This window comes from Bufo gargarizans, chromosome 1 (genome assembly GCF_014858855.1).
Source record: "Bufo gargarizans isolate SCDJY-AF-19 chromosome 1, ASM1485885v1, whole genome shotgun sequence".
Lineage (NCBI taxonomy): Eukaryota > Metazoa > Chordata > Amphibia > Anura > Bufonidae > Bufo > Bufo gargarizans.
In genome coordinates this window covers 610,784,775-610,809,199 of record NC_058080.1, presented here as the reverse complement: position 1 = coordinate 610,809,199, position 24,425 = coordinate 610,784,775, and the positions used below count along the sequence as shown (strand labels likewise).

At 46.8% G+C, this 24,425-nt stretch overlaps 1 protein-coding gene across 2 annotated transcripts in view; it reads right to left on the bottom strand.

Moving 5' to 3' along the window:
• The window catches only part of TNPO3 (transportin 3), a 58,691-nt gene that overhangs the window by 20,764 nt on the left and 13,502 nt on the right, over positions 1 to 24,425 (bottom strand). For both annotated transcript variants that reach the window (XM_044275896.1, XM_044275897.1), the window contains exons 7-15: positions 21,525 to 21,663; positions 14,819 to 14,965; positions 14,373 to 14,480; positions 10,741 to 10,832; positions 10,366 to 10,505; positions 9,938 to 10,129; positions 8,923 to 9,014; positions 229 to 305; positions 59 to 119 (exon numbers count right to left, since the gene is read on the bottom strand). In XM_044275896.1, coding sequence (XP_044131831.1) covers positions 59 to 119; positions 229 to 305; positions 8,923 to 9,014; positions 9,938 to 10,129; positions 10,366 to 10,505; positions 10,741 to 10,832; positions 14,373 to 14,480; positions 14,819 to 14,965; positions 21,525 to 21,663 — 1,048 coding nt within the window. The remainder of the gene's footprint in view (positions 1 to 58; positions 120 to 228; positions 306 to 8,922; positions 9,015 to 9,937; positions 10,130 to 10,365; positions 10,506 to 10,740; positions 10,833 to 14,372; positions 14,481 to 14,818; positions 14,966 to 21,524; positions 21,664 to 24,425) is intronic.

Here is a 24,425-nt window from a genome sequence, read left to right as displayed (position 1 = left end):
CTGCAAGCGCCAAAAACAGAACCACTCCGAGAACTGCAAGCTCGTCTTTGGTACTTACTTCTTGAATGACTTTCTGACATGGATGAGTCTGCCCATTTTCCACTGTGGGAGAAGTATGCCTTTAAAAAAAAACAGGAAGAGTCCAAGCATGACTTTCAGTCCAATTTAATATAGGACATATACACCTATCAAAATATGGGCAGGTGAAATGACTTGTGACCAGCTTACCTGAATATAACTGCCAGTCTGTCCAGAAACAGTGTGGGGTCAGAAGATATACCATTGTTAGGGTCTTGAGAGAGAAGCTGGGCAAGAAAGAAGACAACACGTATCAATGAGTAAGGCTCCATTCAGGCGTCCGTAGTGCATTGCGGATCCGCAATACACCCGCCCGGCACCCCCATAGGAATGCCTATTCTTGTTCGCAATTGCTCTATTCTCTTGCGGAGCTGCAGACCGGAAGATCCGGGCCGCACTCCGGATAATGCGGATGTGGAGAGCACATAGAGCTCTCCACATCTCTTCCGGCTCCAGAGAATGAATGGGTCCACACGCGCTCTGGATAATTGTGGAACGGATGCAGACCCGTTCTACGGATGTCTGAATGGAGCCTTAATGTTCAATTTATTGGAGAGCCAGTAGTTATATACCCATCTCAATGTACTGAAGTGTAATACCACTAGAATCGAGCAATCACAATACAAAGACCTACTACAAGTGACTGCCGAGTTACTTCATTGAGTATGAGGCTGGAGTCACTAGAGCATAATATGGACATATCTGTCTGTATAACCTACAATTGCTATGGCCCAAGTTCAACTGACCTGAACACTCTAGAATGCTCAGAGTTCAGCCCAGACCGTACATAGGGGGCTAATATGGATAATAAACCGATCGGTATTATGCTCATGTACAGTCAGCTTTAAATTCTGTACTGGTTAGAATGGGTGGCAAATCCTCCTAATGACTACATACAGAATGATTCACTGTAGATGTGAGTGACCAATATTCCATTTTTCTTCCCTTTGAATCTTAAAGGGGTTGTCCAAAGATTAAAACTTATACCCTGGTCCACAGGATATATCATTGGGCATAAGTGTCTGATCTATAAGGGTCCGACTGTGGGATATCCACCAATCACAAGCATGAGATCCTGTGCCCCAGTATGAATAGGGCGATAATCGTACATGTCCGCTGCTGCTCAGTTTAAATCCATGGAACTGCAGGGGATCAACGAGCACTTTACTCGCATCTTGTCAGACCCACTGTGCATGCTTAGGACACCCTGGTTCATGATGGTCCCAGCGGTCAGACCGCCACTAACTAGAGATATGCTCTTATGATGTGGCCAGGAAAAACGAGATTTTTGTATAACTTACCAGTAAAATCTCTTTCTCGCTCTTTCCTTGGGGGACACAGAAGACCTTTGGTATAGCTCATCTCCATAGGAGGCGTGACACTAAGTGAAAACTGTTAAGCCCCTCCTCCACAGCTATACCCTCAGCCTGGAGAGAGAGACTGCCAGTTGCGTGTCCAAGCAGTGAGAAAAGGCAAAGTCCAACAAGGAACCAACAAGCCAACTACCCAACGGGTAACAAAAACTTGGAAACAGTACAGAGAAAAACAATGAATGGGTGGGTGCTGTGTCCCCCAAGGAAAGAGCGAGAAAGAGATTTTACTGGTAAGTTATACAAAAATCTCGTTTTCTCGCCCAGTTTCCTTGGGGGACACAGAAGACCTTGGGACGTTCAAAAGCAGTCCAAAAGGGGGAGGGACCACAGCACCAAGGTGAAGCACCCGAAAGGCATCAATGAACCGCCGCCCGCAAACCCAGGCGGGGCAGGCAGCATCTGCCAAAGTCAGAGTATGCACCCTGTAGAACTTGTCAAGGCGTGCAAGGTAGACCTGTGGCCGCCTTGCCCAAATGCATGGCCGAAGCCCAATGCCTCCGGCCCAGGAGGCACCGACCGCTCAGGTGAAATGAACGGTGACACCAAGACAGAACCCTGCCCTAGGTGCGGGAACCTCCGCAATAGCCAATCTGAGCAAGCGGAGGACAACCACCCTGGAGTCCGTCAACCCTATGCACAGACCTCCTGGAAACCCAAGAGGCCGAACATCTACAAGAGTCGGAGAACTCCAAGGAAAAAAACGGCAAGGCCCAAACAACGTCCAAATAGGTGAGGTGTTGAAGCGAAAGGCAAACACCACCTTCAGAAGGAAGGAAGGAAGGAACGAACGAACGAACAAAAACGGGATGTAGAACAGCCCTGTCCTGGAAAAGACAGAAGGCTCGTAACAAAAGAAGGGCCATTCCGGCACCCGTCAGAGAAACGACTGATACAGAACACAACCGTACCGGACAGAGGGGGTAGAGAGAACCTCTGTAACGGCCCCAAGGACAAGATTGGAGCGCCGAGAGCTCAGTATATAGTCCCAGGGCGGTACCGAAGGACAGTACAGAGGAACCAAAGAGCCACTCCGAGGAAGGAGGTCTTGGCAGGCCCAGAGGGCCGGGAACGCTGGAAGAGGAAGAACAGCGCCGACACAAGACACCCCAAGTAAACGACAGAACCATGGGGAGAGAAATTCAGAGTGGGGAATGCACAGCTCCCCACAGAACCCCATACAAAAAAAAAACCCAAGCCTTACGACAGATCCTGGACGAAACACAGCCAGGAGTGGACAGTAGCGAACCCGCTGGAGTCGCCTGGCAAGCGGGCGAAAACCCAATGTGATCAGGCGCAGACCAGTAACACGGGCAGAAGGGTCGACAAAACTAGCCCCGTCGGCCCTCGAACAACGTTGTCCCGTATCCACCCAAGTGGGGGAGCAGAGGACAGATGGAAAAAACCCAAAGGATCCGCCAGATACCAGGAGAAGACAGGCAAAAGTCCATGCTGATGTAACCACGTTGTACAGCCCCGGTGTGGGAGATCAAAGGACAATCTGGATCGAAAAAGGTAGTCCCCCCAAGTTATCAAGAAGGCAAGTCTACAGCAGGACCATGCAATCTGCACTCAGCGGGAGGACAGCACGCGGTAGACTCAGTAAATAGGCACACAGCTAATACAGCCAGTGTGAACCAGGGAGACAGCACGAGGCCAAAAGGAACACCGGAACCATCCACATGAACAACCATGCTCTCCCCAGAGGGGAGGACAGTGAAAGAACAGCCTCTGAAGTCCGGCGGGAAGCCACATCGGAGTGATCCGTACCGAGTGGGAGCCAAACAAAGCCGGCGAGATAAGGCAGCGGAGACAGAGGCCGGCATAACACCCTCCAACCGAAAGGAGGAGGGGAGGGCAACAGGGAAGCCATAGGCCAGCTGAAAAGCAGAACCCGCTACACTGAGAGACGCCCGGTCCACCGCCTCGCAGAAGGCGAATACCTTGGCGAACCCAAGGCGGAGGTCCTCCGGACCTGGGTAATCGAGCACCCAAGAGAAGTTGGGTGACCTTCCAGAGAATAGCAGCCCGAACCTGGCAGCAGATCAGACAGAAGCGCAGAGGCGCCAAGACGAAGGACTCATACCACACTGCATCCGAAGAGGAGGAAATTGCAGCAGGCAAGGGAATCGCAGTCCTGTACGAGCCAACGAAGAATTCGAGAGGCGCTGCAGACAACAGCACTCTCGAGCATGTGACCACTAGCGCAGGGGAACAATGCCGCGGGAGAACGAATGGGTACGCATCTAGGGACCACGAACACACCCCGGGCGGAAGGGCCACGAAAGGAATGAGTACCACCCAGCCAGGTGCAGTAGCGAACAAGTAGAGCCCGTCTACTGATAAAAAAGGTAGGTACCTTGAATACATTGGGCATTCATCTGCTGTTTGTTGGACACCACCTCAGGCCCACACAGTTGGACCGAATGAGCTCTTTAGAGAATAGTGCAAGGCTTGCTGGAAGCACCATATCCCAAGAGAAAAAAGTACATCTCAGGATAAAGGGGGGCATACGGACGAGCAGCCCCGTAAGCAGTGAGAAGGCCAACCCACCAATGGGAGGAGAAGGCATACACGGCCCAAACAACGGATAGAGCGCACAAGAAAGTCCGCCCACTGCAAAAATAGTCACTCAGCGAAGAATCAGCCAGAGTCCAACCGTAGCAATGGAAGTGCAAAGTGCAACCCGAAAGGTAGTCATGCACAAGACTAGCACGGCATGCGATGGAACGCAAACAGTCCGCCCAGAAAAGGGGGAAAATGTACCTGGCAACCACTGCAGAGGCCTGCCCAAAAAAAGGGGGGGATGCCAAGGCCAGAACCTACTCCGGAAAGGTAGGACATACCATACTCCGCCCAGAAGGGGGCCATGCCCATGGCCGCACATATCCAGCAGAACGCAGGAAGGTCCACTTTAGTGAAAGGGGGCATGCACAGGTTATTCTATCATTAAGTGATTGTGCAAAAAAAATCCACCCAACACCGAATGTCGTGAGAGTGCACCACTCCTCCAATGACGGGGGACGTGTACCAGTCCAGCACAGCATAAACAAGGACAGCCGTGGATCGTGTGAGCGTGCAAAATGCCGCCCATGGAATAATGGGGGGTTAAGCACAAGACCAGCACCGTATCCAATGGAAGTGCCAGCATTCCACCCAAGTTAGAGGGCAGGCTCCTGACCGGCAACGCATCCAGTGAGTGCAGTATTCCGCCCAGAAAAGGGGGTCATGCACATGGCCAGCCACGCATCCAGTGAGAGCGCCGCCATGGATGAGAGTGCACGTATGTCGCCTGAGGAAAGGAGACATGTCCATGGCCGGCAGCGAATCCAGTGAGAGTGCGGCACACCACCTACGGAAGGGGGGGTGGTCATGCAGATGGCCTGCAACGGATCCAGTGAGAGTGCAGTGTACCTATGAAAGGGGTTCACGCACACGGCCGGCACCGTATCCGGTGAAGTGCAGTATTCCGCCTATGGAAGGTTTCATGCACATGGCCGGCAGCGAATCCAGTGTTCCGCCCATGGAAGGGGAACGTGCACAAGGCCGGCACCGTAACCGGGGAAAGTGCAGTACACCTCCTTATCCGGGGAGAGTGCAGTAGACCTCTCATGGAAGGGGTTCATGCACATGGCCAGCACCGTATCCGGTAAGAGTGCAATATTCCACTTATGGAAGGGTTCATGCACAAAGCCGGCAGCGAATCCAGTGAGTGCAGCGTCCCGCCTGTGGAAGGGGGTCGTGCATATGGCCAACACAGCATCCGGCGAGAGTGCAGCAGTCCGCCTAGAAAAGGGGGATCATGCATGAGGCCAGGCCGCAGCCAGGGAGAGTGCAGTATTCCGCCTAGGAAGGAGGGTCATGCACCTGCAGCCACCAGAACTGGAGTGGGTGACGAAGTCTGGTCAGAAAAAAATCTGCATGCACTTGGCCAGCGCCGAATCCCGGGCGAGGGCAAGAAAAAACCGCCTGGGAGGCGCCGCGGCCGGGGAACACGACACACCGCCTAAGAGAGGGGGGCATGCATACAGACAGCAGTACTGAATGATGAGGCTCCCGCATCCTGCGCAGCCCACAAGTCCAGTTATTTAAAACAAAATAATAGTATTTTTTTTTTTTTTTTTTTTTTTTTTTTTTTTTATTATTATCATTTATTTATTAATATTACAGCCTCCCTGAGGCAGAAAGGGGGCCACCATACAGGGGCACAGGTCGTACAGGCCCTCAGGAGCCGGCCAGTACCCCAAGGGTTAACCGGCATCTGGCCTGGGGGCGGCGCAGCGAACCCCTGGGGGTGGGGGAACCTCCAGGCGGGAAGAATCCGCGCCTGGAGAGTTCCCGCCCCCCCCCCCCAGAGGCCAGAATGTTGCGGCCTAGCAGGCCGTGAAGCCGGGGCCTAAATTTTTGCGTCGCCCGGCTGACCGGGGCCGCAAGTATTTAAAGTATCGGCCGGGCCTAAGCCGGCCGCGGGAGCACCCGTACCGGTCGCGGGTGCCCAACCCGAGCGCCGGAAGTGCGCAGCAGGCCGCTAAACAAACTATGCAGCGCCCCGGCCGGCCGCGCCGCCATGGATGAGAGAATGCACCGACGGCCGGCCGGGACCCGTTGGAACACAGCGCTATCCAATGCCGGCTGCGGGAGCCCACCCGGCAGCCGGGAGAATCAGGGACCCGAGAGGAGCGTGAGGTGCGGCCCAGTAGGCCGCGATGTCTGGGCCCAAAGTTGCGGCGTCCGGCCAACCGGACGGATGGTCGGCCGGCCCAGTTATAGCATAGTGCGCACATGCAATGCAGACCGCGGGTGCTCACCCCGCGGCCCGGAAAAGTCAGGGGCCCGAGGAAAGAGCACCGGATGGTGCGGGCCAGCAGGCCGCGAAGCCTGGACTAAATTTTGGCTGCGCCCAGGATTACCCATGCCGTCAGGAGCGGCAGCAGGTCCTGAGCAGCGCACCGGTAAGCGCCCCCTCTTCGGTATGATCTATGGCGGGAGAGAGAGGGAGCAGATTGCCGCCTTGCGGCACCCCAGGGACCACCCTAGGTCCAGCAGGGCCACCCTATAGCCACTCTGCTATAAGAGACAAACATATGAAAACTGTCTTAGGTAAAGCAATGGGTAATGCCTAAACCTTGCACCTCTCCGCTCTCGGATAGGCTACCAGTATGGGGGGTCAGTCACGCAGGAGACCGGGGAGGGAGGGGACGTAGGGCTGGAGAAGCCACTCTCTCACCACAGATGTCTTCGCCCTCGGTCCGTTCCAGCAGGGTCGCCCCTTCAGCTACTGGCACCGTAGTGGCAGGACGCTGGAAGAGGGGCTTGGCGTGCGGGCGACCCTTGCGCTGGCGGGATGCAGGGGAGCTGGGCTGCCCTGGTCCACCTTGCCTTCTGTGGGGGAGGCAGCAGTGCGGATGACCGGCACTGGCGCAGCTCAACCCCGGGAGAAACAGAGAGGTCTAGTGCGTCTCTGTTGTCCCGTATTCTGGAACAAAAAGAAAAGAAAAAGTAAAAATCAAAAATTTTAAAAACAACAAAGGAGAAAAGAGCCCTGCAGAGCAGGGAGTGTCTTGCCTCCTTGGACACTAAGCAAAAACTGGCAGTCTCTCTCTCCAGGCTGAGGGTATAGCTGTGGAGGAGGGGCTTAACAGTTTTCACTTAGTGTCACGCCTCCTATGGAGATGAGCTATACCCAAGGTCTTCTGTGTCCCCCAAGGAAACTGGGCGAGAAAAAAGTTTTAATCTCGGCACGACCTCTTCAATAACTTTGGGCCTCAATTCTTTTACATTCACTACTCACAAAAAGTTAGGGATATTTGGCTTTCAGGTGAAGTTTATGGACAACGTAAAAAGTTCACCCTACAGTGATATTATGTCATGAAAGTAGGGCATGTAAGTAGAAGCAGCAATGGCGATTTCCTCATCTCAAACAATTTATTGAAATAAAAGCCCACACCAGTGGTGGGTATACCGCCACAAAAATGTCAGTGTCTCAATAACTTGTCATGTGGCCTTGAGCAATAATTACAGCTTGACAACGACGTCTCGTGCTGTTCACAAGTCGACTTATTGTCTGCTGAGGCATGGCATCCCACTCTTCTCGAAGGGCGGCCCTTGGGTCATTGAGGTTCTGGGGTACAGAGTTACAAGCCTCTACGCGGCGACTCAGCTGATCCCATAGGTTAGTGGTGGTGAACCTATGGCACGGGTGCCCTCTCTGTAGACTTTTCCTGCCATTCATCAGTGTAGAGCGCACTATGGACAGCACAGGCAGCACACTGAATATAGGCAGGCTGTTCTATCTAAATGATAAAGTACATGGAAGATATATTATATTGGACTGTAGTGTTCAGATTAAATAGCAGTGTTGGCACTTTGTGATAAATATGTGGGTTCTGGGTTACAGTTTGGGCACTCAATCTCTAAAAGGTTCACCATCACTGCCATAGGTTTTCAATGGTATTCAGTACTGGAGAAAGTGCAGGCCACTTAATTTGAGGTCCCACAGTCTCCAGCAGCCGTTCCCTAATAAGGCGACCTTGATAAGCTGGTGCATTGTCGTCTATGAAGATGAAATAAGGATTGTGTTCATGTAGAGACACAATGACTGGATTACTGAGGTTATTTAAGTAGTATGGGCTTGTCACTGTACTATTCATAAAGTGTATGGCAGTTTTGTATTGACTAGACACACCTGCCAACACTAACACCACCAAAGGCTCGTCTGGTGACAACAGTGGCTGATGCATAGCGCTCTCCTTGACGTCTCCAACATAGTTGGCGGCCATCATTTCTGCTCACCGTGAATAGACTTTCATCAGTGAACAGCACTGAGGCCCAGTGGTCCTTGGTCCAGCGTAGATGCTCCCTGGCCCATGCAAGAAGATGACACCTATTGTCAGGTACCCTTACAGGTTGTCTAGCACGCAGACCACGCTGATGTAAACTGTTCTAAAGTGACATTTGGTTGGCTCTCACCTAACTTAAATGTGTCTGGAGTTGTGTGGCATTCATCATCCGTTTCCGCAGGGCATTGTTCACAATAAAGCGTTAAAGGGGTTGTCTGGGTTCAGAGCTGAACCCGGACATACCCATAATTTCACCCATGCTCAGATGCCGTCCCTTGTTCTGCACAGGATCGCTCAAGGCAAGGGATATTTTATTTACAATAATACACTGCTGGGCAGAGGCTTCTGCCCAGCAGTGTGTTCAGTGACGTCAGGGGGGCTGCCTTGGTAATATTGGGGATACAAGGTGTGCAAAAAGGGCTGAAACATTGAACAGTTGGACATGTGCACTCAAAAGTTTTGAGAAAGTGACATTAAGTTTACCTCGAACGGTTAGAGTGAATTTTAGGCTCATCCAAATATCCCAAACTTTTTGTGAGTAGTATGTATGTAATATTAGACAAACCAATAAAAATTACATATTCTACTACTAAACACAATCCATAATTATGCAATATACTGAACCATTTTCTCACCTTTTTCAGTGATTCAACCTGGACAGAACACAGCTCACTCAAGCACTCCGAGATCTTATCCAGAGGCAGACGTGTCAGGACTAATGCTGTGCCTACAGACGGGTAGAGAGAAGGGCGTGGGTGTGACAAAAGAAATACCATTTTGTTCTCACGCAATTGATGTGCAAAACGGGATATCCATATTTTCTGATAATTCAGGAAGCTTTTTTGTTTTTATATCTACTACACACAGAAGGGGTCCGTGGTCGGCATTTGCTGCCAAGAATACTACGTATTGTGTCTTTTGAGGAACAGAGTGCTTTTGACATCTGCATGTCCTATTCTTGGCCACAAATGTGGACCACATAACCACTGAAGTAAATGGGTTCACAAAAAAAAAAAAAAAAAAAAAAAAAAAAAGAAGGATACACGGACATCATCCATATATTGCAGCCCACAAAATACATACAGTTGTGTGAATACGCCCTAATGCTCTAATATATGAAATCAATACAAATAATGGAACAATGCACATTTAAATGGGCTGTCTGAAATTTTTATACTGATTACTTTTCCTCCCCTGCCGATTAGTAGTTTGAGGAGGCCATGGTGCTCCGGTTAACATCAAGGCCTCTTCCTAAGCCAGTGAAGCCATGTTCATTGATCACGTGGCCTAGGTGTAGCTTCAGCCCCTTTCAAGTAAATGGGGCTGAGCTGCAATACTAAGGACAGCTACTATACAATGGACACCACTGTGCTTTGTAAGCTCCAAGGAGGCTGCTGCCACTTCTAAACAGCTGATTGACAGGAGGGGGTTGGCTAGGTGTCAGACCCCTGTCAATTTGATATTGATGATCAATATCAAAACCTAAAAAAGGGACTGTTGCTAGGTCCTCACCACGAGACCTCACTTTAACAACATGATTGGTGATGGATGTGCAAAGAGACATTTTCATCAGTGTCTTATTTTCTTAATCCTGGACAACACCTTTTAATCTTTGCTGAGCAAAGGAGGATAATCCTCCTAACTTCTCACCTTTTAAAAGTCCCACAGAGGCCTCGGGTGGCAGAGTAAACGAGTCCAAAGATTTTGCAATCCCCAGAAGTCCGCTAAAGTGCTGTGCCATGTGGTCTCTACACACAGAGCAAATATTCTGGATGGCTTTGGCAGAGGGGGAAGCCAAGGCTGGCTGACACAAGCCTTTCATAAGGTAAGATAAAACAGGATCTACAATGAGAAATGTATTGTAGATGGTTATAGTCATGCATGCTGAAAAAAAAAATAATAATATACAAAACAAAGAAAGCTTTGAAAGAAGAGTCAGGTACTGGCATGAATATACCATATACGTAAGTAATCGGATCATATGCATAGGTGCACCTGTAGGATCTCAAACTAACCTTTCAACATATAAGCAAAGACGAAAAAAAATAATATATAAAAACATGGGTTTAAAGACTCACCAAGAAACTGAGGATTTCTGTCAACTACTTCGCTCATTTCCCCTACCAGTTCAATGCTAGTATACCGCACAGCAATATGCACAGATTCGGGAAGCCTGACCACACCTTCTAATACCTCAATTAATGTCGGGTTTTTCTCCCTGAAAGAATAAAAATGAAATTAAACTATGGGACACAAAGTAGATTGATACATCAAGATCTGGGAATAAAAAAATCCTGTATGACATTTACTTTTCATCCACTTAAGATCATTCGTTACTGATCCTCATGGCACCAACACATGGTAGGTATTATACTACAGAAAGTTGGTTTCCTTTTGACAGTACACTGGAGTACCACATTTTATGTGCAGTTTACATGCAGAGGAATACTTACGGGTCTACACTTTTGGCAATGGAGGCCATGATGAACAGCACTGCCTCTGTGACTTCCCATGGCGGATTACCGTCTTTCAAGGTGGAATACAACTGCAGACAAAATAAAAACACAAGATTAAGGCTACATGCACACAAACGTTGTTTGTTTACATGTTTGGTCCGGGTTTTATTTATTTTTTGCGGATAGGATGCGGGCCCATTCATTTCAATGGGTCCGCAAAAAATGCGGAAAGCACACCGTGTCCTGTCCACATCAGTATGTCCGTTCCGTAGCCCCGTACTGTGGCAGGCATTTTGGGGATCTCTCAATATAAAAATATAAAGAGGACCTACTACTCCCCACACAAGAACAGACAAATAAGACAAAGGTTTTTCAAACCAATCACCTCCACTAGACTAAGTCAAGTCACTGGGACCACCAGAAAATCAAAGAGCAACATTTCTCAATAACTGCCCAGGGCTGCAGGGTTTTAAAATAATCAAAACCTTTAACTCATATGTCTAAAAATGTAGAAGGTCTGTTGCTGCAGTTATATGCAAGGGGCTAGGCAGTCAATGACATTCAGCGCCAGGTCTTTCAGTAAAGGTGGTCTGTTGCGGTGATGCAGTTACATGACCAACCGATGGCACATTGCCAAAGCATGAGAGAAGAAAGAATCAATGAAAAGGTGGTTAGCCCTGCGCTGTAACCAAATCAGGGATGGGGAGGAAGGGCACTGTGTTAACAGGTGGGGTAGGTGACCAGCAGTGTCTAGGCTTTAGGAAAACACGGAGGACTTGCTGACTGAAAAAAGGGACTAACAGTAAATTATGGAAAGAGGAAGCAGATCGGCTGTGAAATGGGAAGGTATGAGGCTTTCTGTAACTACTGAGGTTCTGCCTGACAACTAGGTACAGTCAGGTCCATAAATATTGGTACAGCGACAATTCTAACATTTTTGGCTCTATACACCACCACAATGGATATGAAATGAAACGAACAAGATGTGCTTTAACTGCAGACTGTCAGCTTTAATGTGAGGGTATTTACATCCAAATCAGGTGAACGGTGTAGGAATTACAACAGTTTGCATATGTGCCTCCCACTTATTAAGGGACCAAAAGTAATGGGACAATTGGCTTCTCAGCTGTTTCACGGCCAGGTGTGTGTTATTCCCTCATTATCCAAATTACAATGAGCAGATAAAAGGTCCAGAGTTAATTTCAAGTGTGCTATTTGCATTTGGAATCTGTTGCTGTCAACTCTCAAGATGAGATCCAAAGAGCTGTCATCAGTGAAGCAAGCCATCATTAGGCTTAAAAAAAAAAAAAAAAAAAAAAAACACATCAGAGAGATAGCAAAAACATTAGGTGTGGCCAAAACAACTGTTTGGAACATTATTAAAAAAGGAACGCACCGGTGAGCTCAGCAACATCAAAAGACCTGGAAGACCACGGAAAAAACTGTGGTGGATGACCAAAGAATTCTTTCCCTGGTGAAGAAAACACCCTTCACAACAATTGGCCAGATCAAGAACACTCTCCAGGAGGTAGGTGTATGCGAGTCAAAGCCAACAATCAAGAGAAGACTTCACCAGAGGGAATACAGAGGGTTCACCACAAGATGTCAACCATTGGTGAGCCTCAAAAACAGGAAGGCCAGATTAGAGTTTGACAAACGACATCTAAAAAGCCTTCACAGTTCTGGAACAACATCCTATGGACAGATGAGGCCAAGATCAACTTGTACCAGAGTGATGAGAAGAGTATGGAGAAGGAAAGGAACTGCTCATGATCCTAAGCATACCACCTCATCAGTGAAGCATGGTGGTGGTAGTAGTGTCATGGTGTGGAGCATTTATGGCTGCCAATGGAACTGGTTCTCTTGTATTTATTGATGTGACTGCTGACAAAAGCAGCAGGATGAATTCTGAAGTGTTTCGGGCAATATTATCTGCTCATATTCAGCCAAATGCTTCAGAACTTATTGGATGGTGCTTCACAGTGCAGATGGACAATGACCCAAAGCATACTGCAGAAGCAACCAAAGGAGTTTAAGGGAAAGAAGTGGAATGTTATGCAATGGCCAAGTCAATCACCTGACCTGAATCCGATTGAGCATGCATTTCACTTGCTGAAGACAAAACTGGAGGGAAAATGCTCCAAGAACAAGCAGGAACTGAAGACAGTTGCAGTAGAGGCCTGGCAGAGCATCACCAGGGATGAAACCCAGCGTCTGGTGATGTCTATGCGTTCCAGACTTCAGGCTCGAGTTGACTACAAAGGATTTGTAACCAAGTATTAAACAGTGAAAGTTTGATTATGATTATTATTATGTCCGATTACTTTTGGTCCCTTAAAGGGACACTGACAGGCCCAATTAGCATATTTAGTTAGATGTGTGTATATATATATATATATATATATATATATATATATATATATATATATCTATCAGTACAGGTCTTATACAGTCTATTAAAATCATCTAAGTATCCCCCCTGTCCACCTTATAAATACGGAAATATAAAGTTTTATAACCTGCTTGTCCGGTCACCAATCTGTCCAAGGGGTGGCGTTTCATCTGAAAATGCGCCCAGCCAGCCGCTTCCAACTGCCGTTCTGAAGCCCCGCCCAGCTCATCAATATTCACTTCGCTGGGCGGCGGCTACAACTCTCCAGGGTCACGATCCTGCGCATGGGCACCTATTATTAGCCCCTTTTGAGATGTGAGTGAGCAGCGCTCTGAAGCGCTGCTATGAACAGTGCCTGGCACATGCGCATGAGGCTGCAGCGGCCTCGGGGACGCAGGCAGGGTGTGTACGCAGTAGATTAGACATGAACGATGCCAGGAGGATTCGATTGCCCATGCGCAGGATCGTGACCGTGGAGAGTTGTAGCCGCCGCCCAGCGAAGTGAATATTGATGAGCTGGGCGGGGCTTCAGAACGGCAGTTGGGAGCAGCTGGCTGGGCGCATTTTCAGATGAAACGTCGCCCCTTGGGCAGATTGGTGACCAGACAAGCAGGTTATAAAACTTTATATTTCCGTATTTATAAGGTGGACAGGGGGGATACTTAGATGATTTTAATAGACTGTATAAGACCTGTACTGATATATATATATATATATATATATAAAAAAAACTAAATATGCTAATTGGGCCTTGCAGTGTCCCTTTAACAAGTGGGAGGCACATATGCAAACTGTTGTAATTCCTACACCGTTCACCTGATTTGGATGTAAATACCCTCAAATTAAAGCTGATAAGCTGATAGTCTGCAGTTAAATTTCAAATCCATTGTGGTGGTGTATAAAGCCAACAATGTTAGAATGTTCAAGTCCATGGGAAAGACAGAGACAGCAAACATTAAATCTGGCAGCATGCAAGCATAATGACTGCTCCATTCATACTCCTCCAGAAGGGGGACGTGAGACCCTCATTCCAGTAATCAGTGAAGGTCCCAGAGATCATACATTTATCCCCTATGCTATAGATATGTAACAAATGGTTTTCGTGGTCTAACCCCTTAAAACGATCATTTTGTTCATGTGAAGGACTAGCTGTCCATAAATTATGGACAAGTATTAGCACAGAGTAAGAGTTTTGGCTCACATATATTGTGAGATTACAGGAATTATACAAACACACCTGAGAGAAACACTCCACAGAGCCCACCAGAAAGATCAGGTCCTTCACTAGATCAGAAACTCGCATGCGAAATTCTCCAAAATCATCTGTGTCCTCAGGAACTCCCTCCTAGGAAGGCAAAACATTTTTATAATAAATGATAACTGAGTTGAAGCCTAACGTCGGTCTTAGTTTCCCCCTTGCGCTGCCCTAAGATATGTCTAATGTATGACGAGACGTGCGGCTAATCATAAATTAGGTGCTTTTATGGCCTCGACATGCCCCAGCTACTCCCCTGTCCCACCCAACTGAAGAACACAGTGTAAACCCGGACGTGCAACAAAATAAAAGGTCGCACAGCTGGTTAAAAAGGGGACTTTTTTCGACTAAAATAGTTGGAATTCCCTTAGTAAATGTGTCTTTGGAGCTACATCTGTACCAATAAATTAGCTAAAAAGGTTACTTACATGATCTGGATCAAGCTGACAGTGCCGGGCTAAAGCATGCAGAAGCCTCTGGATGTATGGTTTGAAGATACTGTGTAGCACAGCCTCATTTATTTTGTAAAGATGTTCGCCCAGCCTATACCAGAAGTTAAATGATATTTCAACTACCTGCAAGACAAAAAAAAAAAAAAAAAAGGAGATTTTATAATATTATCCATCCAGTCATCCCTGGATCTAAACCTTCATGCACAGGCCTTCCAACTTCAGCTCACAATTAATTTCTCCTGCGCATTTTCCTCTTGTGCTAGGAAAGCTCCTGGCACCTACGTTAAATGTACCCCTAGCGTCCAGTTTTAGACCAAAAGGGGATCTAAAGAAAAAGGGATTTTTGTGTTCACCTGTAAGAGCATTTTTTTGTGGAGATCATTGAGGGACACAGAAAACCGTGGGTATAGCTGATGCCACTAGGAGGCGACGTTGACTATACCTCTCCTGGAAGGTAATCAGAGGTAAAAAAATAAAAAAAATGGGTGGGAGCCGAGTCACCCAATGAATGCAGGAAGAAAAGGATTTTACAGGTTAGTATAAAACTCCCATTTTCTCATTTGTGTCACTGGGGGGGGGGGGGGGGACACACACACAGAAGAACGTTATAACACAATCCTGGCACTGGCACAGCCCCGACAAACCCCCACTCCTCCCCTGTCCTACCCAACTGACGAGCACTGTGTAAAACTAAAATAAGATAAGGGTGAACCCTGCCTCACCGAGCAATGCTGAATGCCATCCTAATACTAGGAATGAGGGTAGCCCTAGACACCACATGAAAAGGGATTAGACCAACAGAAGTGTGAACGTACACGAATGGACTGCCCTCACATATACTTGTTGAATCAAATAAACAGCCGACAGAGAAAAGACTGCGTGGAGATTACAAATGGAGTGGCAGCATGGAGACCCAGATGGTCCAGAATCCACCCACTGGGGGCCGGCCCAACCCCTTCCCCAGTGTGTGTGTGTATATATAAATAAAACACACACCACAGGACCAACCTTCAAACTATAAACCTGGTAAGTCAGTATTCCCATAAGATGGAAGCTAGCATTGTGCTCCAAAATGCTATTAAACATGTTTTTCTACTGTTTTTCTTCGATTTGATTTCACCAAACGTTAAAGTGATCGCCGATCATTCAGGATTTTTTTCCCGCCACATCTCTTCCTCGAATACAATGGGTCCCCACTATCCTTCCAATTTTTAATAATGCGTTGGACAATTCTTAGCCCAATTTTAGTAGTTTCTGCAATCTCCTTAGATGTTTTCTCTGCTTGATGCATGCCAATGATTTGACCCTTCTCAAACAGACTAACATCTTTTCCACGACCACAAGATGCGTCTTTTGACATGGTTGTTTAAGAAGCGAGAAGCAACTCATTGCACCAGTTGGGGTTAAATAACTTGTTGCCAGCTGAAAGATAATCACCCATGCAGTAATTATCCAATAGGAGGCTCAGAACTATTTGCTTAGTTAAAACCAGGTGATGACTTTTTTGGGACAGGCAGTGTATGTAGGGAGACTAAGCCAGATGCACAGGGGGTGCCCAGCCCAATTCAGAAGCGCAAAAACAGGACTAAGCAGGAGCTTTGTCAGGCAGAGCAATATCGAAATGGCTCCGCTAACAGAAAAATGCACCCACGTAGACAGAATTATGAAGGCTTGTCATAGATATTGCGAATACTCCACTTGCAGAAGGTAGTAATGTGACTGTCTGGCAAATGACCGAACGCGTAGGTTTGTCAGATACAGAATCCAGCGGTAACCTCACTAGCTGAAGGAAACAATGTGGCCTGGGGACTACTCCACCTTTGAAGAGAGTAATGCAGTTGACTGGAGCACTACAACATCCAGAAATAAGTCGATTAGTCCATCTTGTGAAGGGAGTAATGCAGCTAAATGGAGCACATCAGAACTGCCTAGGCCAGGCATGTCCAAACTGCGGCCCTCCAGCTGTTGCAAAACTACAACTCCCAGCATGCCTGCATAGCTTACAGCTATTAGGGCATGCTGGGAGTTGTAGTTTTGCAACATCTGGAGGGCCGCAGTTTGGACATGCCTGGCCTAGGCTATCCAGTACTGCAGCAGGCAATAGCGCGAGTACCCCATCTATTGAAGGGTGTAAGGAAGTTTGCTGGATAACTCCTGACTGTGATAGTACAAGTACTCTGCCTGTGGAGGGGGTAATGTGGCTGTCAGGTACAAGACTGAACCGTGTAGGCTTATGAGCAGCAAGCAGAATTACTCTGCCTATGCAGGACATTGTGGAGCACAACAGAACATAGCAGGCTTACAATCCAGTAACATCAGAACTGTATGGTGACAAGCAGCAGAGCAATTACTCCACCTATAGACTGGGGTAATGTGGCTGTCTGGTGCATGTCTAGGCTGCGTAGACTTGTCAGTTACAGTATCTTGTGACATTACCAAGCACTCGACCATTGAAGAAGGTAATGCGTCAGTAATGAGTAGGCTTGTCAGGCAGGGCACCTAGTGACAGCACAACTACTCTGCCTACTGAAGGGGTCAATGTGGGTGTGGTGCACCTCATAACTATGTAGGCTTGTCTAATAACTGCACAATTACTCCACCACTGAAGTGGGTAAGGCCGACACAGGCTTGTCAGATACAGCCCTAGTGAAGGCACAATTATTCTCCCTATTGCAGGATGTAATGCAGTTACTTGGTGAAACTCTGAACAGTGTAGTCTTGTCAAATACAATGTCTAGTGACAGCAGAATCACTGCACCATTAAAGGGAATAATGCTGATTTATATCTTTCGGGCCCTTCCAATCCCGATCCCAGCTGCATTTTTTCAGAAAGCCCAGGCATTATTGGGCAAGTACATATGGGGAGGTTCTAAGCCTAGGATAGCTCGCGAACTCTTGACCAGAAGGGGACGCGCTGGTGGAGCGGGTCTCCCAAACATTAGAGATTATTTTATAGCAATCGGCCTTTCCTTTGCTAGGGAATGGTGGGCGTCGAGTAATGAAAAAGCGTGGCAACAGATTGAGAGCCATGCGTTGAAACACGTTCCGGTTAGGGATTACTTAATCCACCTGTTGTGGGGTCCTGCTTCCCTCGCACCCACTCTGCTCACAATATCGCATGTGGGAGCCCTGTGGACCACCATACATAAGGCATCGAAAGATGATTCATCCCAGCTCTTCAAAATAGCCTCCACACGGGCTATTGAGTTGTCCATACCCGACATTAACTTAGCGCCTTGGCGAGATAAAGGGGTCATCACTATTTCCCAACTGATAGCTGACCACTCAATTCTCCCGTTTCCTACCATTCAAAGTGCTTTTGCATTACCTCACTCTGAAATTTTCACATATTTAAGAATACGTCACTTCCTTTCAAAGACCCTTCAATCCCCTCCACAGATCAACTCATCCGTGATGCGATTATTCCAGTTTCCCTCCTTGTTCAGAAAACACTCCACAAGATCACTTTATGACATACTGGGGGATAAAGCTTCTTTTGTTAAATCCCCTCCTGTCCTCAGATGGGAAAGGGATCTAAATAGGACCTTTTCAGAGGACTCATGGACTGATGCTATTGGATTTGTAGCTTCAAATTTCAAGTGTGTCACTCACTATGAGGCAGGTCTAAAAACCATCCTACATTGGTACTTTACCCCCCAGAGACTTCATATAATTTATCCTTCTACATCGCCATACTGTTGGAGAAACTGTGGAGGAGGCGGATCCTTACTCCATGTCCTATGGTCATGTCCCATCCTAAACGACTATTGGAAGTCAGTCTTCCGTTTGGTTTCAAATTTAGCGAGGCGGAAAATAGACCCATCCCCTGAGTTGGCCTTGTTGTTCATTGGGATTAAGGAAATACCGCTCCCGAATAGACACATTGTAGGCCATGTTTTGCTCAGCGCCAAATTGGTAGTTACCCGGCACTGGAAAAGTCAGATCCCTCCTTCGATTTTCGAAGTTATACAAGAGATTAATCAGACTTGCAGGTATGAACATTCATTACCCCCATCAACCATACCCATTAAATTGAGACAGGCGACTTGGAGTGAGTGGATCAGTAGTCCCTTCTACTCCCCTTGAGGAGGGAGTCCGGGATACAGGCGGAAGCAGCGGAGATACAGCTGAAATACGATACGGGTATTTCTTAACCCTTCCTTATGTGTGTTCCTCCCCCATCCCTCCGTTATTTCTTCTTCCCTAGAGGAGGCCTTACCCTAGGTTGCTCTGTGGTAATCCACAGCTCTTGGTTTGATCTGTTTATACTGTTGGTGTATACGGCGGCATGGCCTATGCTGCGGAATGTGGATAACACCTGTAGGTGTTTTGGCGTTACACCTGGGTTACTGCTGATATGTACGGTTATGGTGTATTGTGCATTATTGTGTGGCAGTGGCTGCGCCCACTGATGTATTGTCATAACGCACCTTCTCATCTGACTACTGTGATGGTGTCTATGTCCGAATACTTCTTTGTTTTATTGATAAAATAAAAAACTATTGAAACTAAAGGGAATAATGCTGATGTCTGGTACACTGCAGTACCGAAAAGACCGGTCAATCATGGCACAATTACTCAGCTTGTTAAGGGAGAACTGCGTAGGCTTGTAGATAGAGCATCTAGGGACACTGCCTAATAAAATGGAGAAAGCAGGAACTTGTGCGCGTCAGAAATGCATAATAAATGGTTTGCAAATAATACAGAGGATTATACTTTTGTATAACCACAGGAAACAGTCCATGATGTGGTGGCTGCCCCTGTTGAAGGGAAAAAGAAGCCCAACACACTGCTATTCCAGAGCTCCGGGACCTCACTGAAGGCTGCAGAGAGGTTACTGGCCATAAGCTACAGCTTAGGTAAAGGGGGTCGGGATCTCGTGACCTAAAAAGGAAAGAACTTTGGCCCAGTAGGAAGAAAAGAGCGGTGGCTAGATCTCATCCAGATTGCCAATGAGGGATTCCTTGAGCAAGCGTCTCAGGCTGCACAAGGAAAGTGCAGCCTCCAAATTAGGGTGAAGACACCTATGGCACAAAGGTGTTGACCCCAGGAAGTGAAGAACTCTGGAACCACCACCTCCCACAGGCATTGCACGTTGGGACCAGGCAGCCAGAGCATGCATCCTCTGACCGCTAACCAGTACGTCACAGGTATTAGCAACCCTTCCAGGCTGGCCAGATAGATTGGTAGGCTGGGGACAGCAAGAAGAGGAAGGAGTGAACCAGTGAGGTGGGAACAATCCATACTCCGCCTTCTGTGAGACACTTCCGGAAAGTAGGGTACAGAGGGAACAAGGCTGGGGCAGAAGAATACTTAACTTCCAATGTCACCTCTTTCTGCTTACTGCCCCTTGGGGAGAACATCTACACTGGACAGTGGATATTACATGCGAGGTGACACGATCACTAGCAGGTAATGGTGGATTTATGATCTGCTGTCCCTCGATGTTTTCTAGGGGTAGGGAATTGTGGGTTAACAAAGGTTGGAACTGTACGTGTTCCTATAAAAAGGATGGAAAAAAAAAAAAAAAAAAAAAAAAAAAAAAAAACTACATCGTCTCCTACATATATTAGGCTCAAACACTCATGGAGTCATTTATTAAGACCGGCGTTTTAGATGCCATTCTTAAAAACCCCTTGCGCTGGTGCATGATGCACCCAAGTTATGTGCCAGCCTTTACATAACTTAGGCGCATCCACCGCCGGACTAAATCTACACCAGCTCCCTTGCCGGAGTAGAGTTAGCTCATCTTCTATGCCTAAAACCGGCGTAGAAAATGATAAATGAGATGGGCCGACCTGCCCAACCCCCTTCCCTGCCCACACCATGCCCCCTTTCTTAGACTTGGAGTGAGCGGGGAAAAGTCGCAGATTTGGCCTCTAATCCCCTTAGACTGAATCTACAACAGAAATACGCCAAAAATTGGCGTATATATAATAAATTACCCCCTCATCTGGCGGGAGGAGCTTATTTTATTTTTCCCCCCACTTCAGGTTGCCTCCTATTGGCAGCGACTAAAATCACGGTCTTCTGTTTCTCCCCCAGTAACACAAGGTAGGAAAAAAAAAAAAGAAAAAGTTTACCATATGGTTTTTAAACATGGGAACTTATGGGTGACATTCTTATTTCTGAAGTTTCATCAAGAAATCCCCCGTGAACAGTCAGCTAATGAACCCCAAATAGAAAACCAAATGTACATGTGTTGTGAATAACACTGGACATCATGTCCAAAAATTGAGATGCAACGGGTAAAGTGATGGCATAAAGATGGAGAGGTCATCACTTCTATGCGACCACTGGGCCCCCACATTCCTGAGAACGACGGACTGCAGCTCTGGTTTGGCACCGCTTCCTCTTCACTGATTTCTTCTGTGTAGCGGAATCCTGGTCACTTGCTGAGCAGGGAATTACAGAGCATCCCCAGGAAAGTGACTTGGGAAAGCTACAGTTTCATGCAAAGAGGGTGGCCGGGAGCATCAATGTATTTGAAAAAACCTGAAGTGGAAGCAGCTAAAGTAATGTTGTGGTGCCTTCTTTCTCAAGAATGGTGGGGTCCCAAAGGTTGCATCCCCTGGTCATAAACTGAAGATGTATGCTACAGATGGGAATACTGCTTTAATATGTAAAAGGCATAATGCTGAGGTAAAGGTTGTCTTTTCATAATTATATAACAACTTGCTACCTCATATTGTGGGTGACCAGCACAAATCAAGAGAAGGTCCAGCGTTCGTAGGTCTCCCAGCTCGTGACCTGGAGTGGAAACGATCTTCTCTAGAAAGGTTTCACACAGCTCTGTAAACATTCTGCAATAATTCAACACCCTGAAAGGTAGAAATAAGAAGAGCAATCAAAGGTAAATGTGTATACACAAGGTAAGGCTGCCAAGAGACAGACAGACAAGCAATACGCTCCAAACCTCTCACCCCAGGTTGCAGACTATGAACATGTGAGCCGCAGCCTGCAGTAATATAAGCTAACTTTAGTAGACCCTACCTTCCTGAATGACTGATGAGCTGAATGTGCTCAGGAAGGATCATGTGGCCTGATGTCAACTCTGCTGCGTATGTCTAAGGTTACATCTGGTTAGCAGACCCTCAAGGCAGTACAAGTTTTGCCACAAAGGGCCAAGGACTAAAGTGGGTGAAGTGGATAAGTTGCACAATCCAAGGACTTGAGAAGCAACTGCCTGCATGTGGGCGTTGTCAGAAGCAATAAGCTGACAGAAAATTGAAATACTGCCAACCTCTCCCAATAGCTTCTGGGCTTATTATAGGGGTTGTCCAGGCAAACAGTTTCACCCAACCCAGGTCCTTGTCCAATTAATTAGCCCTCCCGAACAATACTTTGTGGGTGCAGGACTGTTGCATCTCTCTATGCCCAATGTCAGATGGGGGCACAAAAGTATGTCCGGCCAACCCCTTTAAATCGGACTTTAATCAGCAAAGAAAAAAAAAAAAAAGAAAAAAATACAAAAAAAAAAGGGTTATCCAATTCCTTAATGCAGCTGTACACTGGGTGGCCGGTTGTTGAGGCAACAGTCCTGCACCCCGAAAGTATTGTTCGGGGAGCTAATTAATTAGACAAGGACCTGGGTTGGGTGAAACTGTTTGCCTGGACAACCCCTATAAGCCCAGAAGCTATTGGGAGAGGTGGCAGTATTTCAATTTTCTCTGTCAGCTTATTGTTTGGGGGGGGGGTTAGGTTAAGAAATTGGATAACCCCTTTAACTTATGCCATAGTTATTTAATAATGTTTGAGAAAATATGAATTAGGGTTATCTGAATTTAAAAGGCAAAATCTACCTTTAGTGAATAATGACTCAAAATGAAGTGAAACCTATAAAGCAGGTATGCTCAACCTGCGGCCCTCCAGCTGTTGAAAAACTACAACTCCCAGCATGCCCGAACAGCCTACAGCAGGGCATTGTAGGAGTTGTAGTTTTACAACAGCTGGAGGGCCGCAGGTTGAGCATGCCTGCTATAAAGGCTATGTACACCTTTGGAGCAAATATTGGTTTATGATTGCATTTTACTTATTTTGGGCTAAAAAAATCATTTTCAATTGGACTTTAATAAACAAATATTGAGCATTTCTGTCACAAAGTGTTAGCTGTTTTTCTAACTGTGTGACTGGTACTTTCGTTTTGTGCCGCCATCTAATAAACCTTATCCCTAAACTACTAAGAGGCCATACACACTTATTTAAATAGCACCTGTCACCACTCCTGACATTCCTGTTTTAAAAGCTCCATGCATTTCCCATGTAATAACAATTCTGGAGCATCTGTTCTTATGTCTGTATGCTGTGCCATTTCTTTATTTATACTAGAAGTTATGAATGAATTGTCAGCAGCTTGCAGTAAAGGTACAGATGGGTGTTACCAGTTGGCGATGTGTCCTTGCACAGTCTAAGCTATAATGAGTGTTTATAATGTCAGCTCCCCAACAGACGGAAATAAGTCTCAGCTCCCCAACAGACGGAAATAAGTCTCAGCTCCCCAACAGACGGAAATAAGTCTCAGCTCCCCAACAGACGGAAAATACAGAATCCATAGGGTGCTACTACAGCATCTCCGCTACGTACAGAAAAAAGGGCTCCATATTTTTAATAGACGAATTGAAAAAAAGATTTTTAGCTCAGAATGAGTACAATGCAGTAATAATAATAAAAAAGCCCCCAAAGGTGTACATAGCCTTTAAGTCTGTACCTGACAGACATCTTGGCTTCCAAGAGAGAAATGTGAAGCCGACCACGCGAGTGCTGCATGGCTCAGATTAGGTTTTGAAAGCTATGTATATGCTGCCTGCACATACCACTGAGGAGCTTCCATATAGGATGTCATGTGAAACCAGTTTTACCACACAGGAAAAAATGTGTTGCATATGCATAATTCATGATATATGTCGCATGTTATGAAAGCTGCTGTCTCATTCCAGCCTAGGTGGACACGTTCTTGTTTTCTGACTAAATGAAATTGCTGATCACCACAGAAGACAAAAGGAAGTCCTTTCTCACTTCAAAAATAGGATGACGGAGGCCTAATACCATCAGCCAGTGTAATATGGGTCTAGACAAATGAATGGGGCTTAAGTAAACCCTGAGTCAGCTGGCAGACAAGATCGGATCAAACTGATATTTCGAGGTTATCATTTTAATGCACTAGTTTGCATAAAGGACTAAGGTTGCATGCATTTTGCGGTCCCTAAACTGACGACCTGCAAACTATTGATATCGGTATGCATCTCGCTCTTTTCTCGGCCACTATTATAGAAATGGCTATTACTGTCTGCAAAACGGACAAGAACAGAATATGTTCCATAATTTGCAGAATGGCTGCATTGAAACAGACAGCCCACGGATGACATCTCTGAGCTGTCCACATTTTTTGCGGCCCTATAGAAATGAATGGGTCTGCATCCGAACCTCAAAAATATGCAGTTTGGGGACGGACCAAAAATATGGTCGGGTGCAAGAGGCCTAAATGCAACTAATTCTCAAATTTTACATGTGAGTCATAGCAACAACTCTGCCATATGATGCTGCAGCATGTTATCAGCTTAACAGACAGACAGAAGGATTGCTA